The sequence below is a fragment of the Urocampus carinirostris genome, chromosome 18 (assembly GCF_059441175.1).
Source record: "Urocampus carinirostris isolate Australia breed hairy pipefish chromosome 18, RoL_Ucar_1.0, whole genome shotgun sequence".
Lineage (NCBI taxonomy): Eukaryota > Metazoa > Chordata > Actinopteri > Syngnathiformes > Syngnathidae > Urocampus > Urocampus carinirostris.
This window is the reverse complement of record NC_142366.1, coordinates 4599289-4618372: the sequence shown is the minus strand read 5'-3', so window position 1 is coordinate 4618372 and position 19084 is coordinate 4599289. Positions and strand designations below refer to the sequence as shown.

At 40.0% G+C, this 19084-nt stretch overlaps 1 protein-coding gene across 3 annotated transcripts in view; it reads right to left on the bottom strand.

Moving 5' to 3' along the window:
* Window positions 1-19084, bottom strand: part of gpr158a (G protein-coupled receptor 158a) — a 43787-nt gene that overhangs the window by 7622 nt on the left and 17081 nt on the right. For 2 of the 3 annotated variants that reach the window (XM_088321950.1, XM_088321952.1), the window contains exons 3-11: window positions 17715-17817; window positions 16731-16945; window positions 15751-15819; window positions 7780-7889; window positions 7427-7665; window positions 6343-6481; window positions 2445-2550; window positions 1907-2053; window positions 1713-1796 (exon numbers count right to left, since the gene is read on the bottom strand). In XM_088321950.1, coding sequence (XP_088178076.1) covers window positions 1713-1796; window positions 1907-2053; window positions 2445-2550; window positions 6343-6481; window positions 7427-7665; window positions 7780-7889; window positions 15751-15819; window positions 16731-16945; window positions 17715-17817 — 1212 coding nt within the window. The remainder of the gene's footprint in view (window positions 1-1712; window positions 1797-1906; window positions 2054-2444; window positions 2551-6342; window positions 6482-7426; window positions 7666-7779; window positions 7890-15750; window positions 15820-16730; window positions 16946-17714; window positions 17818-19084) is intronic. The other variant, XM_088321951.1, reaches the window with a different exon arrangement.

Below are 19084 nucleotides of genomic sequence, written 5' to 3'. Positions count from 1 at the left end.
CTTTATGGCATTTTAACCACTATACGAGAACTCATAATTTGGCGTGCCCAAAAACATTAACAATTCAAACTTTGTGTTTTGAAGAGTTTCGTCAATAAGACGCATGTCTGCTACTGGTAGACGTCATATAAAATGCTGGTCTGTTGGTGCGCGTCCGCTTTTAATACCCCCCATTTCCCTTTGTGAACCCTCCCTCAGAACAGATTCATAACGTATCCCGGATGTCTACTGTATGATCTACTGGAGGATGACAGATGCAAGCATGCGAGACATAAATCAGGACATGTGACTACAATCACTTGAAGCAGTACAGAAGTTGGCATGCGTGCCCAAAAGACAAAGCATAAAAAGACACGACAGTTTAGGACAACTGAGGGGAACTCTTTGAACTGTTCTCTAACTTTACCATCATGAAGCTTTTTCACCCACTAGCAGGTAGCTTAGATTAAAGTACTTTACTTGTCTTTGGATTTTATAGATGGTTTTCTGTTACGTCACTCGCATACCCATACGTAGACAGTCAATTATATCTGATGGGTCCCACAGACCCGGTTTGATGTTATTATGGGTTTACACTGTTATATTTTTCACTGCTCTAATGGAAGTGGAAGGTGTAATGTGTCCTTTTTTTATTTGCCTGATACAGTGAGAGAATGGCGAGAGAAGTAAGGAATTATCGACTAGAAGGCATCGAACATGGTTATCGAGGCTTAATAGAGCAGACCTAACACCCAAAACGTATCCGTATGCCAGAGTCTGTTCTAATCATTTCGTATACGGTAGGTCATCAGGAACTCAAAGTGATTTTAGACTGAATAGTAGAGAAAACTTGGTCGTATTCCTTGTTTACTGTCTTTTGGGTAAACAGGTTACTTAATGTAACTTGTCAGGTCAGACATTTGTTTTTCCTGCCAAGTGCCAGCTATAAAATTAACAAGCAGTTGGTCTCTGATTCTCTCCACATAAGTGTAGGCATAATTATCAGATATATATCACAAATTTGCTTATTTTTAACCATCATGTAAAGAGTAGTGATTTACAATAAGGCCTAATAGTAATGTTAGAAGTTTTTTTTAAGTTTTCCTATGTTAGCCAGGGATAAGACAAGTTTTCAGAGTCTCAGAGTTGTGTATGGTCCCCCCCTTATCAAGAAAACACACATGTAACTAGGGGCCTCCCAAGTGAAATAAAATGTTTCAGGATAATAAGGGACACCAGAACCTGAGAAACCAGCTCCCATGTGCGGCTGTTCCTTAGCCTTCTTCTAGCTGGAAAAGATTTAGAAGTCTGCGCCTCTTCTTTTTGGAATTTTTGGTATAAAAATGTCTGAATTAACCTGACATTTACTTGGTTCTTTGAGACGAAAACCAATATACCCGACACTTCCAGAATCTGAGCTAACTTCACGGAGAGACATTGGCCATGGCGACTTAGACCGTTTCCGAGGCTGGATCTTGACTCATTTTCTGGGAGCTGAAGGTTGACGGCAATCCAAAAAGTCTTTGGTGAGAAGGGGAGCTAACATACAATACACATTGGGTGTGTGATTTGTGCATGAGACATCTTTGGTGTGTAGGAAAACTAAATATTGTAGTCAAAGTGCCATAGTCGTGTTTTTGACCTTTGAGTTTCTGTACCGCCTCCTAGCCCCACCCGACACCTCAGTGCATCCTGAACAAAGCTAGCAAGAGAGACGATAGAACACTGCTCACGTTTGCACGTTTTTCCCAAAGACTGTCACACGATCTTACGCCACAGCCATTAATAGAACTGACGGGGCCCGTTTCATCTGGTGTCTGCAATAATAAAAAAATTAAAAACTGCAGAGGCTTAGTACTGCCGCGGGAGCGCTAGAGCAAGATTATAAACAGGCCGAAAAGAAAATAAGAATGTTCCCGAAGCTCACCCGGATATCCTCGGGGTCCAAGCTGTGTTCGCTCCACGCCGACGTGATGCTGCTGTTTAGGTAAGAACCCGAACGTCCCATGTCCAGCTCATCCTCGTACGCCTCAGACGCCATATCGTCGCGCATGTGTGTGCCAGCAAACAGGAACTGTTGGGAACAAATATACTTCTGATGCGGTAATGACAAAATACCGGTGCTACAGGTGCATCAAAGCAAAAACAAACTGACTGAGGAATAGCTTCTTCCCAAGAGCTATTAATCTGAACTCCCATTTACTGCGTCAATGAGCAAAGTGTACTGTACAACTGCCACTGTAAATTAGCACATATTTATGAAAAATCAGGATTATATTGTGTTTAACGATTTTATCTTTTTTCACATTTTTACCTTTTTAATTAGTTTTACATTACTACTACTGAAAGGAGAAACCCTCCAATTTTATTATACTGGTATAATGACAATTTTTTTCAATAGACAGTTCAGAGTTGTTTGTTACTGTGCCTATATCCAATAACGTTGTGTACATGGTGAAACGGACCTTAGGAACGAGCAGCAGGCCCAACGTAACGGTGACGGTCAGGTGCGTGTGCGTGAAAAAAAGCAGAAGCATCCAGTCAGGGTGCAGTTCGGGGGCCAGCGTGAACCTGCAAGCACAGCACACCTACATATATTTTTCACTTTCTTGACATTTTTCCTCTCGACTCCATTCTTTGTATTTGTGCACTCTAGTACAACACCTACGTCATCTTTTTTATTACCCCCTCCGACCCTAAGTAGACGGCGGGAAAAAAGCCACCAGGCTCCCGCAGGCGGTGCAAATGGTAGCTCCTAACAAGCCCTACTTATACTGTATTGGCCTTCCCTTGTGGCTGTCGCTCACAATCAACGCTGTGTTCTAATTTTGCCTCCGTCTCCTTTGGATGGATGCGCTTTAGATGCACACACATATATATATATATATATATATATATATATATATATATATATATATATATATATATATATATATATATATATATACACACACACAGTGAAGAAAATATATATTTTGCTATTTCTCTCGCTTAGAAATCATGGAGAGGTCTGACATTTTTATTTTTAAAGGTGCATGAGATAAACTAAAAAGAAAATTTAGAAATCACAATGCATTATTTCTTTAACAACTTATTTGTGTGATGCAGCTGCAAATAAGTATTCGAACACCTGTGTATCATCTAGATTTCTGACCCTGAAAGACCTGTTAATCCGCCAATTAGAAGTCCACCTGCACTTCATGTTACATCCTAAATCAGATGCAACTGTTTAAGGTTGTTAGCTGCATAAAGACACCTGTCCACCCAATACAATCAGTAAGACTTTAACTTGTAACGTGGGGAAGACCAAAGAGCTGTCCAAAGGCACCAGAGACAAAATTGAATACCTCCACAAGGCTGGAAAGTGCTACGTAGCAATTGCCAAGGAGCTGACTGAAAAAAGGTCCACAGTTGGAGCAATCCTTAGAAAATGGAAGAAGCTAAACACGACGGTCAATCTCAATCAGAATGGAGCCCCAAGCAAGATATCACCTCGTGAGGTCTCAATGATTTTTAAAAAGGTGAGGAATCAGCCCGGAACTACACGACAGGAGTTATTGAATGACCTGAAAAGAGCTGGGACGACCGTTTCCAAGGTTACTGTAGATAATACACTAAGACGTCATGATTTGAAATCATGCATGGCATTAAAATTTTCTCCTGCTTAAACCAGCACACGTCAAGGCCCTTCGTGGGTTTTTATACGACCATTTGGAGGATACAAAAGAGTTATGGGAGAACGTTTTTTGGTCAGATGAGACCAAACTAGAACTTTTTGTCATAATTCCACTAAGAGTGTTTGGAGGAAGAAGAATGAAGATTACAATCCAAAGAACACCGTCCCTACAGTGAAGAGTGGGGGTGGTAGCATCATGCTTTGGGGGTGTCTTTCTGCACATGGGACAGGACGAGTGCACTGGGATTAAAGAGAGTATGACTAGGGCCATGTACTGTGAGATTTTGGGGAACAACCTCCTTCCCTCAGTCAGAGCATTGAAGATGGGTCATGGCTGGGTCTTCCAACACGACAACAACCCGAGCAGGACAAAGACTGGGAACCTTCCCGTGGTGTCCTGCGAAGGGCTCTCTCCCGGGGGAGCCTTACGAATCAAACTCAATCCACTCAGACTCGCTCTCTCTTTCTTTCTCGGTCCTCTCTCCTTCTTTGTCTCTCCTTTTCTCTCTTCCCCCTTTACACTCTTGTCTCTCATTTTCTCTATACCTCTCTTTCTTACTCTCTCTCCACATCTCTCACTCTCTTTTCCCCCTTTTTGGGTTTTACTCTGTCTGTCTTTCTCTCTTTCTATCTGTCCCTCTCTTTCTCTCTCTTCTACTCTCCTCTCTCTGTTCTTCTTAGGGCGGGCGACATCGAGAGCAACCCTGGCCCCCAGTCCAAATGCCAGTGGTGCTTTCGAACCATTCGCTGCGACCGCACCCCGATCACCTGTACTACCTGCCCACGGGGCTTCCATAAATCATGCACCGGCCTGTCCGAACGTACTAAGGACTTCAGAGGCTTCGTATGCTTGGTTTGCTTGGGTCACACCCCGTCAGGCCTGGCGGCACAGGACAGTTGCAGCCCCCTCTCCTTCTGAGAACTACGGAGCCTCCCACAAGCGAGTCTAGCACTACTAAGGATTACCTTAGGCGCCTTGAGTGACTCAACAACAACAACAACAACCCGAAGCACACAGCCAGGAAATCCAACAAGTGGTCCAATAACCTGACTGATCTAGGCAAGATCTGTGTGGAGAGGGCCAAGATCCCTCCTGCAGTGTGTGAAAACCTGGCGAAAAACTACAGGAAACGTTTGACCTCAGTACTAGCAAAAAAAGGCTACTTTACCAAATATTGACATCCATCTTCTTAGGTGTTCAAATACTTATTTGCAGCTATATCACACAAATAAATCGTTATAAAATCATGCATTGTGATTTATGGATTTTTCTTTTTAGTTTACCTCTCTCTCTCTCTCTCTCTCTCTCTCTCTCTCTCTCTCTCTCTCTCTCTCTCTCTCTCTCTCTCTCTCTCTCTCTCTCTCTCTCTCTCTATATATATATATATATAACCCCCAAAAATAATTTTAAAAAGCCTCTGAAGTCCTTAGTTTTCTGTGTCATTAATCTCACAGCACCACTCTTTGTGAAATTGCAGGAATGTATTCCCAGCAGTTTAATACCTTTTAATTATCTATTTTGAACACATCCCTCTATAAACGGATAATAGGTACTTTTCCTTAAACTCATTTTAGTTATTATTATTGTTGCTACACTTTGACGTGTCCTTGGGCAAGACACTGAATCCCTAATGCCTCCAATAAGCAGGTTGGCGCCTTGGTTTGTGAGTGTGTGTGTGTGTGTGTGAATGGGTCGGTGCGAAGCACAATGTAAAGCGCTTTGGGAGGTCTCCATTGACTTGAAAAGCGCTAAATAAATGCAGACCATTTACCATTTACCATTTTTGCTTGTACTTGCTTTCATAGTAAAAAGACAAAACATTGCCTTATTAGCAGAAAAGAATCCTTTTACTTACTTGTTTTCTGGTGAAAGAAGAAAGATAAGGTTTCCTTTTTTATAATATAATAATATTTTAATAATTTAACTTAATTTGTTTGAATTCTCTAGAGAAGCTAGAACTGCATAGAGTAAATTGAAAGCAAAAATCAATAAACATCAGAGCTACTAAAAACACAGTTTATGCCAAAGGGATTTTTTTACTAGGAAGAAAAAAGTAAAATGTAGTAAAATAAGAAAAACAATATTTATGAGTCAGCCAATGATACTTAAAATCAGCTAATGAAGAAATGTTTATATTATGTATAAATATAATATTTTCAAATGAGAAAAATCAAAAGGTTGGGCCAGTACTTTTCTTTCTAGTAAAAAAAGGAAGGTGTAGTAGATTTATTGAATTAATGACAAACCTTTTTAAAAGACTTTTCAAAACAAAAATTTACTGCAAATGAGACCGTATTTTTGCAACCCCCAAAAAATAATTTTAAAAAACAATTTAAAAGAAATATTGAAAATAATACTTATTTTTTTCTGCAAATGGGTCAATATATGCCCTGCAACTGGCTGGCAACCAGTTCAGAGTGTCCCTGCCCACTACCCGAAGATTGCTGGAATGGGCTCCAGCACTTATGATTTCCTTATTTTATTTTTTTTCCTCATTTATTGCCGAGGATTCTGATTTAAAACTACCAGCATATAGAAAAAAAATGAATAACTCAATCAGCCTGTTTTTCCTTCAGCCCGACCCCTATGGAAAACTTTTTAACCCATCGTGGCTTGCGATTAAAATGTATGCCCGCTACTGGTGTAGTTTTTTTATCATTTAATCCTGTTTAAAACGATCTCTGACCTCACGACGTAAAAGATGGCGGAGAGGAGCAGCTCGTTGTGGACGGCGATGGCCATGTATCGCGGCTCATGGAAGGCGGAGGGCACCGTCCTCACCGCATAGCATAGGTACACCCCCCACAGCAGGAACAGGAACTCGGCTGCACACAATAGTAAATTCCACACAGATGGCCATTATGCACAGCGAAACCAAGAAATGTATTTGCTGACGGGGCACTTTGGCGGCCATCTTTCAAAGCCGCCAAAATGTTTATGAAATCGATTTACGGCCAGCGTGTAATTTATGGGCTTCAATGGTAACCCGTAGGCCTCTTTATTAATACGGGTGCACGCACACATGCACAAGTTTGGGTACGGCTGCAGTTTAATCTTTTTTCTCATAAAATAGTGCACTGTTTTTGCAACAATACTTTGGTGACCAATACTTTTGCTCCAATTTATATCAGCCCAAATATTTTGCCCTGACTTCCTGTCATATGTCACGGTTCCAATACTTTTGATGCAACTTCTTCTACCCAATATTGCTGCCCTGACTTCCTGTTTGTTGGTACTGTCTCAATGCTTTTAATCCAACTTCTTTTGAGCGGCCCAATGTGATTGTTCCAATTTTCTGACGGTGTACCAATATTTATGTGCAAATATCGTCTACTTTTTGGCTTCATTTAACAGCCTCTGTACTTGCGAGATTATTTTTTTCACTCAATGCTTTACGCCGATGTAACTATAATTTTGTGTTTTTATTGTAGTGAAGCTTCATGAAACTTCACGAAGCACTTGTGGTATTTTGAATTGATTGATTGACATTTTTATTTTTTTCCACTTGTAATCATATACAATGTTACAATAAATTGAAAATCAATGCTGTAGGCTGGTGATCAGTAGAAAAAAAAATCAATTTCAATGACACAAGCCTTAAAATGAAACCAAGAAGCCTCAAACATTGCAAGTGCTTCATGAAGCTTCAAGGAGCTTTTTGAGGCTTTGCTGAGTTTCATGAATGCTTACAAAGCATCCAAAGGCTTCACAAAGTTTCACGGACTTTCACATAACTTCACGAAAATTCATCTTTCCAGCTCCCTCCTTACCGACAGCCATCATGTAGTCCCAGCGGTCCATTAGGCACATGCCAAATTGCAGGCCATCGGGCGTGTAGCCCACATCGATAAGAGCTAGCTTCCTGTCGGGCGCCTGGCACACAGCCGAGGTCCATGCCACCAGGAACCAGCAGACCACCAGGAGGATGATGGTCAGCAGGCGCAGAACACGCCAGCTGGTCATGTATGGGATCCGCTGAGCCGTGCGCGACAGGAAAACCTTCAGGACTCTGCGCATACACACAGTACCTTCATTTAAGGTAATTTGTTTTTTTGCCGTGGCCCAGATAGCATTCCAAAACTTGGATATCTATCCAGTATTAGCTGATTCGATGTTGCATTACCTGTACAACTTTAGCGTCAGCGTTCCATAGACGGTAGCAAAGCCTAACAGTCGAACCCAGCGCAGCAAGACACAGCGGAACACACTGGGCTGGAAGTAGAGGATGCCCACCTTAAAAAAAATAATAATTAGAAAAAAATGAAATTATAAGGCACTGAAAATGGAGCCTTGTGGGATGGATGCCATTGACCAGGACTCGGGAGGCTTTTTGACCCAAAGATCCATTATATCAAAATATTTAGATTTTTATTTTTGAGAGCGACATTCTATATATATTTATACAAAATTCAGCAAAACTGCCAAACCCACTCACGAGACAAATTTTTTTTTTTCAGCGCATCTTATTTCACTGTGTGATGTCAGCAGATTTGATACAATTTATGAATTAAGAATCATTCCAAAGCCTAGATCCCATATCAGTAAATGTATAACTTTGAACTTGTCTCCCTCCTGCAGTTATTTAAAATCGTCAAGGCTCATTCTGACCTTCACTTTTTTCTTAAATATTAGTCCTTTTGTAAAAATGTCGCAAAATACTCCAAAAGAGCGACTGACATATTTACCTTTAGTGCAGATGGCGCTGGGCAGAAAGAACTGAGTATGTGTGCTCTGTGTGCATAGCTCCGCCCACCCCTCCCACTCACCCAATCAAATTGCTCTGTGTGCTTAGCTGCCATTTTGGGGTGTTTACAGTTTGTTTTGTGGGTTTTCATCACAAAGTGTCTCAACACGTAATGTATATAATTTAATCAGCTTCCATATAAACAATTTTTAGAGACATACAGGCAAAACCAGGTCTGTTAGTGTAATACCTCAACTGTAAACTGTAGTTGCGACTGAGCCATTTACTGGACCTAACTGCTCTTGTAACAGGCATTTATGTCTGTTACGTTTGCACGAAACACAATGCTGCGCTTATCAGAATTTGATCTCCATAGAAGAAATTTGCATTGTTGAATTTTATCTCTGAGCCTTATGTACTCATGAAAAGCGCTGTATCTGGTTTACGAGTCATAAGTTCCCGATCCGTACCATAGACTATATATAAGAAAACCACGCCCCGCGGGCCACACACGGATTATTAAACCGGCCAACAAAATGAAAAAAAAATGCTAGAAATAATAATTTCTTCATCTTTTGCTCTAATGCTCATTTGGGGCCCTCAAACCACACTTATCTTTGTTGCCGATTTGCAATCCTTTCCGGGCTGCAAACGAATCTACGGCAAGGACTTTTGTGCATGCATAGAACCCATCATGCATTTTGACTTTTCAGCAATAATTTTAGGACGAATATACACTACGAACATATAATATGAGAAAAGTAAAAGTAAACCACAGTAAAATAAAATTGCGGACAAAAAGGGTATATTGTTAAAATCTACCTGTTCTATTTGGGAATCCGCTGGAAGAAAAGTGATTGTGAGACAGAAATATCTTGATAGCCAAGAGATAACGCCGCTAGGCAATAGCGGGGGAGTAAGGTGCGGGAGCAATAGCGATTGATCTACTTTTATATGAAATCTGACACTGGCTGCCATGCGGGACGGAGGGGGGAGGGGCTTACTGGAGAGGAGATAATGGCTTCTGCATCCCTGTGGTGGGTGGGGTGTAAATTAAACTGGGCCGGTTCCGACACCGGAGAAAAAGAAAGTCGTCTCAACGCCCAACAGTGAGAGGTACTGCTTCATGTTTTGTTCAGTCAGAATTAGTTTGTGTTCTTACATATCCTGCACCCATTCTCACTTTCATGTTTTGTTTATTTAGATCTAGTTAATGTTACAACAGAACGTGTGTGGGAATAGTTTTGATGTCTTTGATGAGTTACGAAGTCAACTTTGTTGTTTTGTTTCTCTACAACACCCAATACTGATTCCTTTACAGCGGGTAAGTCAAACTCAGTTTGGCTTTGAGGCTGGATCCAGACTTTTCAGTTAAAAAATGTCAACTCCAATTGTTTAGCTTTTTTTCATGCTTTATCATTCAGCCTACATTAGTAACTTACTGTTTAGAATAAAATCAGCGATTAAAAGGGACCTTTTTAAACACAACACATGTATTCAGTAAAAAAGATTTTCATGTTTGGCAGTGTATGTGTTAACTGGTTTATTTAAATAGTTGAGTGGATGCCGTTTTAAACCCGAACCAACTCACCTCGCTATACAAAATACAAACACAACACAGCCCTGTAGCTGCTGCGGAAAGTATTTAGTTTGCATTTATAAAATGAAGCAGTACTCTTGATAGAAATCACTTAGAGCAGAGGTAGGCAAGTCCCGGGCCAGATGGGGTATTTTTGTAGTATTACTGTAGTTGTATTTTTGTAGTATTTCTGCAGTAGTATTTTTGTAATACTTCTGGAGTATTTTTGTTGCATTTTCATAGCGGAATTACACAGTGATATTTGAGAGGTGAAATGAAGTTCATAGGATTTACAGAAAGTGTGCAATAATTACTTAAACAAAAGTAGGCAGGCGCATAAATTTGGGCACCCTTGTTGTTTTATTGATTTGAATACCTTTCGCACTAATTATTGGAACACAAAATTAGTTTGGTAAGCTCATTGACCCTTGACCTACATACACAGGTGAAGCCAATCATGAGAAAGGGTATTTAAGGCGACCAGTTGCAAGTTGCATCTTCTCTGAAAAGTGGAAACATGGGAACATCAAAACAACTGTCAAATGACCTAAAAACAAAGATTATTCAACATCATGGTTTACGGGAAGGATACAATAGGCTAGCTTAGAGATTTCAACGGTCAATTTCCACTGTGAGCAACATAGTGAGGAAATGGAAGGTCACAGGCACAGTCCTAGTTAAGGCCCGGAGTGTCGGGCCAAGAAAAATCTCAGATAAGCAGAGGCGAAGGATGGTGAAAAGAGTCAAACTCAATCCACAGACCAGCTCTGAAGAACTACCACATGATCTTGCAGCAGATGGTGTCACTGCGCATCATTCAAATATTCAGCGCATCTTGCACAAGAAGATGCTGGATGGGAGAATAATGCGGCAAGAGCCTTTTCTGCGCACATGTCACAAGTCGCTTGAGGTATGCTAAAGCACTTTTGGACAAGCCAGCTTCATTTTGGAATGAGGTGCTGTGGACTGATGAAACTAAAATGGAATTATTTGGACACATTACCCCAATTTTAGCCAACCTGCATTGGCTCCCTGTTAGGTTAAGATGTGACTTTAAGGTCTCTTGGTCTCATTCATCTCATTAGCCGTACCGCTTATCCTCATTAGGGTCGCGGGGGGGGCTGGAGCCCATCCCAGCCATCTCCAGGCAGTGGGCAGGGGACACCCTGAACTGGTTGCCATCCAATCGCAGGGCACACAGGGACAGACAACTCATTCGCTCATTCACACCTAGGGACAATTTGGACCGGCCAATTCACCTGAGATGCATGTTTTTGGAACGTGGGAGGAAACCGGGGTGCCCGGAGGAAACCCACGCAAGCACGGGGAGAACATGACATGAACTGTGCCGCACTGCGCCACCGTATATATATATATATATATATATATATATATATATATATATATATATATATATAAATACAACATCAATAATATTCAGGTCTGGCAACTATACACATACGGCAGCAGGGCAGCATAGTGGTTAGCGCATATGTGCGGCACAGTTCAAGTCATGGGAACCTCCTGCGTGGGTTCAAATCCAGCTCCAGACTTCCTGTGCGTAGTTTATATGTTCTCCCCGTGCTTGCGTGGGTTTCCTCCGGGCACTCCGGTTTCCTCCCACATTCCAAAAACATGCATTTCAGGTGAATTGGCCGGTCCAAATTGTCCATAGGTGTGAATGAGCGAGTGAGTTGTCTGTCCCTGTGTGCCCTGCGATTGGCTGGCAACCAGTTCAGGGTGTCCCCTGCCCACTGCCCGATGATTGCTGGGATGGGCTCCAGCACCCCCGCGACCCTACTGAGGATAAGCGGTGCAGCTAATGAGATGAGATGAGATAAGATATACATACATACATACATACATATATATAATGGTACGTTTGACACTGGCATATAATTACATAGGCTTTCTGGGTTAAGGTTAGGTTGCTTAAGCATGGGTTTAATGACAACAGACTTGGAGGTTACCGGAGATTGATATCCATCCATTATCTGCACTGCTTATCCTCAGTAGGGTCGCAGGGGTGCTGGAGCCCATATATATATATATATATATATATATATATATATATATATATATATATATATATATATATATATATATATATATCTTTAATAGTCTGTGCAATAACCTGTGCAGCCCTTTGAGACTCTTTGTGATTAAGGGCTATACAAATAAAAATGACTTGACTTGACTTCTTTTTTTACATACTCAGAAATTGATGGCGGGCTAGGATGAACCATGAATGCTCTACAGCTGGGGTCTCGAACTCAATTGAGTTTCTGAAGCTAGGATCCAGGTGATGTTGGGCCAAATGGGTTTTCTCACAAAAACAGCGCTGATGAAAATCATTCCGCTGTTCTTATAGAGACATTGTTATATGTTTGTTCACTGGATGTTGCTGTAATGTGTATTTCAACCAAAAATTAGTCAAGGAAGACAACAAAATACAGAGATTGAAAGTAAGCAAAAGCACCCTCTTTCTTCACATTAATCCCAGGCTTTCTCAAAGAAAGACAAAACGAAGGGGAAAATATACATTTTTTCACTATGGAAGAAGAAATAAGAAAACAAGGCAAAAAAGGAAAACGGGAATGAAAATATAAATAGAGGAAACAAAGCAGAAAAAGGAAAAAGGAGAAAAATAAGGAAAAAAAAGAAATTAATTCAAGAGAAGGCAATTTTCTTTTCTTTTTGATTTATTTTTAATGTTTTCGTTTTTCATCTTTTCCTTTTTTCCTTTTTGTACCTTTTTTCTTTATTTTTGTATTCTTCTCTTTTCCATGTTTTACTTTACCTTTTATTTATTTTTTATTATTATTATTCTTTTTTTGAAAGCTATTAAGGTTCCTTTCAGTCTCCATATTTTGTCTTCTTCCATTGTGCTTTTAGCACGACGGAATAGAGCGACATCTATCGGGAAAATAATACAAACTGTCCCTTTAACTTTTATAAGAGAGCAGGGGCTTCAAAGTATCATTCTAGGTTGCCGCAATCGCCCCGCAGGCCGCGAGTTTGAGATCCCTGCTTTACAGTAAATCCATCTTGTAAATTTTTATTTTGACTCAATCTCGGAGGCGCCTCCTAAAATCTCGGGTATAGGATGTAAGGCGTCTCCAGCTGTTAAATAAGAGTGCAACGCTTGCAAATAGAAGCGGCGTTCTATTTTTAGGCCGTCAGCGATGCGTCTCAACATGGCAGCCGACCGATGCTCTTGCGGGATTGGCAGCGTGGAAACGCTCCGGGTGGGGTTGAGGGGGTTAGCGTTTGGAGGGGGGGGTGTTGTCTGTGTGTTTTTTTCGCTCGCTTTTCGCATCCTTGCTGCAAGCACTTGGATTTTTCACGTAGCTCTCCGGACGATCGTCAACGCTAGCCAGCGATACCTGTCAAAAACCGTCCGAAATTGGAAATTGGCCTTTTGTTCCATCGTTGGGCTATTCTTAGCTGCAGGTGCTGCAGCAGCTTTACACACAAGAGAGGTCCCCCCCTCCCCAATCACATTTCGTCTTCTCCTCTCCCCTCCCTGCCTCCACTCTTCCTCATCCAATTATACACTGCAGGGCCAAATACTCCAGCTACTTCCCACCTCAGGTATTTTCAGTCACATTATTACCATTATTTTAATATTATGTTGGAAAAAGAATATGGAAAAAATGATATTATTAATATCTAATTTAATTATTATTGATATTGATAGCAACGTTGTAAAGCACTGTATGCAACGAAATTAGACATGACACTCCAGGGTAAACACGTAATCGAGACTTTAAAGAGAAAAATAATATAAGAGACTTTAAGGATAAATAGGCAAAAAGGTTTACAACGTAGCGCTTAGAGACTGGCCCAGGTGATCATGCTGCAATGAAAAAATAGTGCATTCTGACAAAAGTGCAATGTAAAGTAGTGCAATATGGATTTCTATTGTGATGTTACATTAACATTTCTGAAGATTTTTATGTTTAATGATGAAGTCTGGGTCTGACACTTTTTTTGTATATTTTCGGAATTGTTTTTAATTATGATTTGAATTTTATTCATTTGAAATAACAAAATAACAAAATATGTAGAAAAATATACATTATAAGAAACATGTCCAAATATATCAAACAAATAAAAAATATATTATTCAGCATTAGGGTAAAGAATTTGATAATTGTTGTTATGATGAAAGTCTCCCTTGATGTAGGTCCCCGCCTCATAAAAAAAAAAAAAAAAAAAGTAAAATAAAATATGAAGAAATGTTTCTGTTTTTGCCGTTTTTTTGTATGATCAGTGTCTGAAATAAGGTCTACCTGGACGCCCGGGCCGTGCATCTTTTACGTCAGGCGTAAAACTTACAAAACGTCTCGGCACAGGTGGCCGACAACTTTTTTTTCTTGGAAAAAGTTGTCGGCCATGATTTTTTTTTTCAAATCAAACGTTTGCTTTATTCTGATTTCAAAATCTTTGTTCGAATATAAAATTTAGGAATTTCAGTTTGTTTGGCAATTTGCATACTCGGCAGCGGATCAGAAGCCAGCATTGAATAAACTTTGTGCTGACAGACTTTCCTGTGCGTCATAAGGTCGTGCATTTGCATATCATTTTCCAAAGTAGACGCACAGAGAACACAAAAAAAATGGAGAAGTGGTTAGGAATCAAGCCAAAGTCTCCGGAAAAAACATTCAAAAGAAGCTAACAAAATTATGGACGCTACAAAACGTAAACGCACTTCTACTCTATAGCATATGAATAACCTATACTTTTCGTGGAAAATATCTCTGTATCTCAAGGTTTCTTCATTTTCCTCATGTTGAGGTTTTTTGAATTTTTCTTTGCCCTCATATTGGTTCCAGAGCAGGGGATGGTGTAATAATAGTCTGAAAAATAGTCTGTGTAATATAGACTGTGTAATATAGACTGTGTAATATAGTCTGTGTAATAACCTGTGAGGCCCTTTGATACACTTAGTGATTAAGGGCTATACAAATAAAAATAACTTGACTTGACATTAAAAGAATCGCGAAAAGAGGATTTCACGTGGCTTGTAGCAAACGACGGCAACGCAAACATTGCATGAATGAAGATGAGTAAATACAGGTACATACTGATGGAAGATTGAAAACAGCGATATCATATACATGCAATGGATGTTATAAGTAGATTTATCATAAACTCAATTTTAAAGTGTTGTTCTGTTATACATTCTGGTTATCAATCCTTAAGACTTTGCAACAATGTTTTTTTTTGCGATTAGTCGTCTTATTGTGTTTCAAGTTGTGAAAAATGGGGCAGGCCACTTTATGGCTGGGCAGGCAACTTTTCAGAGTTGTCTGCCCTGGTGTCCGGTAACTTTTTGAGTTTTAGACACTGGTTTTATCCTCATATATTTATCTTATTGACTCTCGTGCAGAAAAGTATAATCTGAGCTTGCCCTAACCTTATGCATTTTGAGTTTTTCAATGCATATCAATATAAAATGTAGTGCTTAAGAAAGGGGCATTATTTAATGATTATAATCAATTGCCTTAATTCTAAATGTGTTTCACAGCAAATTTGATGATATTAACATATTTATTTATAAATCGAAACTGAAAGGATACACGTATGTGTAGATGTCTGCAAGTATATTTATTCATAAATACAGAAAACAAATAAGGTATTTTTTCCTCATTTCTTGTGGAGGTATGTGATGATTTGATTTGGAGAAAGCAATTAATCATTTTTTTCTTGCTTGTCTGACCCCTCTACAGAATATTTGAACCCAATGCAACCTCTGACTTAAAAAGTTTGCCCACACCCGCTATAAAAGCTGCCAGCTACAGCGGACCTGGCTCAAGATGGCTTACCGGGAAGTATAGAAGCAGTGCCCCACACAAGATGGCTTCCAGCAGAACCAGACCGGACGCTCGAATGCTCTGTACGAAAAAAATATGTATAGATTAAATTTTGTGTTGCAAAAAAAATAATAATAATAACTGGTATGACCATTGTTGTGAGTAAACAAGGTCTTTTGTGTGTTGGGGGTTATGGGTGAGCGTGGCTGGGTGAGGTTGGGGGGTTAATTCTATTCTTTAAAATCAGTTGTTCCCAAAGTCAAGCTTGGCTTGGCCCCCCAGTGAGTTGTTCAAAAAGCCTCCGGACCCCCAACCTCAACTTTCGCCAATGATGTAGTGCTGGACACAGGTTTGACATTCAGGTACAAAGAAATACTCCATTTTAGTAGCTCACATGCTCTTGCTATATATTCTTGCACAATAAATCAAAACATAGTTCAACACTGGAAAGGGCAATTCTCATCTTATGATTAGCTTCCAAACTATTTTTTTGTCTTCACATCTAAATAGAGTTGAACACCCCGCCTCACACTTGTATGTAATAACGAAGGTAACATAGTATTCCACGGCTGATTTGGCAAGTTTTGGGAACAGTTTCCAACCGCTTGCACCAAAGGCTTCTGAATGACTGAGTTCCATGAGTTATTCCTTTCTGTCATTGTCGTCGTGCATCGAGTAAAAATTGAAGTCAAAAGGATCTTGAAGCCATGATTCTTCTTTTCCAGACAATTCTTCAGGTTTGAAATAGTGGTCAAAACTTCTCAGCAGTGTTTTCAAATGCAGCTAGATTCCTTCTTAGATAACAGCTTCTCTCAGGTTGAGGAGGTTAAGTGCTGGGAAATTAGCAAAGTTATCATTTCCCACTCGTTTCTCCCAAAGCCATAGCGAAGTAGAACAAAAAATTTGTTCTTATCCTCAGAGAAATATGTCATCATTACTCAGACATTGTGTCGCGGACCCCTGGAAAATAATACTTAGTCTTCTAGCAGTACCTTGTTCCTCCGAAAGTGGTAGACTAGCACCATGCTGATGAAGACTAGCAGGACGCAGAAACTCTGAAAGGAAATGACGGCAGTGCGTAGCGGGCCGTCCTGCCGCGTCGCGCATGGCGTGTCATCCTTGCAGAAGGCGCAGCCAGCACGGCACGGTAGGCAGTCCCTTGAGGACGCCTCGTCCGCATTGGGGCCGCTGTTCCCCGCCCCTGCTCCTAGAGGGGGTCAACCAACATTAGCTTGTTAGCATAAAACAAATCAAACTATCTTACTTTACAGACTGAGAATAACCCAAAAACCCCTTTTTGGCCAGCAATATGAAAGGGTGCCTCATAATTAAATGCGAAAAATACTGGTGGATGAAATGGGAAATGCAGTATATTATTATTTGTGTGTGTTACCACACAAGACTTTTTGGAATACCACCGTATTTGTGTGATGATAATTCGGAAAGAAATTCTGACCGAAATCGCAAAAGATTGTATGCAATGGGAATGAAACCCGGGTCTCAGTGCTGAGACTTAATCACCCAACTACCAGTGATACACATCACATTCTGAAAGGCATTCGATTTGATCTCATTGTCACACTATTTTTATTTTTAGTCTTCCTGAAATATATAAATATTGGCAAAAAAGGAACGATGAAGATGATGATGAATTGCACTTTGCATTCATTTATATCCTTCAGGACGACTTTCTTTTTAATTCCAGTGCACCTTGTATATGAAAAAAAAAATTGTGTGCCATATAATTCGGTGCACCTTACAGCATCTAAAATACAGTACCCAATTGGACACCTAAGGCTAATCAAACAATATATTTTGGATATTAGATACTAAATTTAATTTACCTGCTATCTGACATTAGTGGCCAATGCTAGATAGTCGTGACTTACTGGTTAAACTTAAGTATACCTATCATTAGCAGTTAACTAGCCATAACTTCTGTACAACATTTGCTTTTACCATGCTAGCTAACTTACTTGAAAAGCCGGAGATGGCCACTCGATCCTGGTGGTAAAAACCTTTCCTGCAACGACACGTGTATTTGTCCAGGACAAAGCCGTGGCCGCGCATCGGCAAACACTGAAAGAACAGGAAAAAAAAAACAATATTTATTTATTTATTTATATTATATATATATATATATATATATATATATATATATATATATATATATATATATATATATCCATCCATCTATCCATTAGCTGCACCACTAATCCTCAGTAGGGTCGCGGGGGTGCTGGAACCCATCCCAGCTATCTTCAGGCAGTGAGCAGGGGACACCCTGAACTGGTTTCCAGCCAGTCGTAGGGCACACAGGGACAGACAATTCACTCGCTCATTCACATTTAGGGACAATTTGAACCCGGTAGGCAAAGGATCACATTTCCCAGAATGCACCAGCGCAAAAATGCCTTATTATCACAAATGAATGTGAAGGTTATCATCCAAAGTTGATTTTTTTTCTTGAAATCCTGATCCAAGAAAATTGATTGTGAGTGGCCCTCAGTAAAAAAGGACCACATTTCCAAAAATGCACTAGGAAGAAAATGGCTCATTAGCATGGTTTTTGTCCACTTGACAAAAATCCAGATTGTATTTGACTAAAAAATAAAAACAACCCAATTAATACAAATATAGCTTTTCTTAAAATTCCATAAAATAATTAGTGAAACTTCAAATTGTGTAAAAAAAGCCCGATTAATTTACAATTCCTCACATTTATGAAAATATTTTCCTTACTTTACTATATTGTATGTATTTTTCCAACAGAACAAAGCCTCATTTTAAATATTTGTTTTTGCTGTATTTTACTTGATTGCATGCTTTTTTACTTACTTATTTGACTATTCTATCTATCTATCTACCTTGGTCATATCCCTTAAGATGGGTGACCGACAGCAAGACAAACACATACAATAACAAAGAAAATAAAAAGGGAAATAATAGCAAAAATACCCACAAACATTTTCTGACCATGGCCAACCCAAATGCCCAAACACCCAAACAAGTTAGGCACCTCGGCACCTAAGTTTGTCATGCTTTCGTCCCTCCAGATGAAACGGGACACAAGAAAGCAGCCATGTCACTCGGGTCAGGGTGACACAACACACTCTTTTGTTCAACAGCAGGGTCCGACAGCTTTCACTGGTTTACCCCTGCGGCATCATAAGGGTGCCCAGCCCATCTTTAAGAACGCATCCACAATCCCACTATCCTTTCATAACACCTCTCCACTCCTTTCTATCACCAACAAGAGCTCTAACTTCCACTATATTTAGACCTCTTTCCTGCAGTGCACTCATAACACCATCCATCCACGTCAATCGCGGCCTTCCTCTTGATC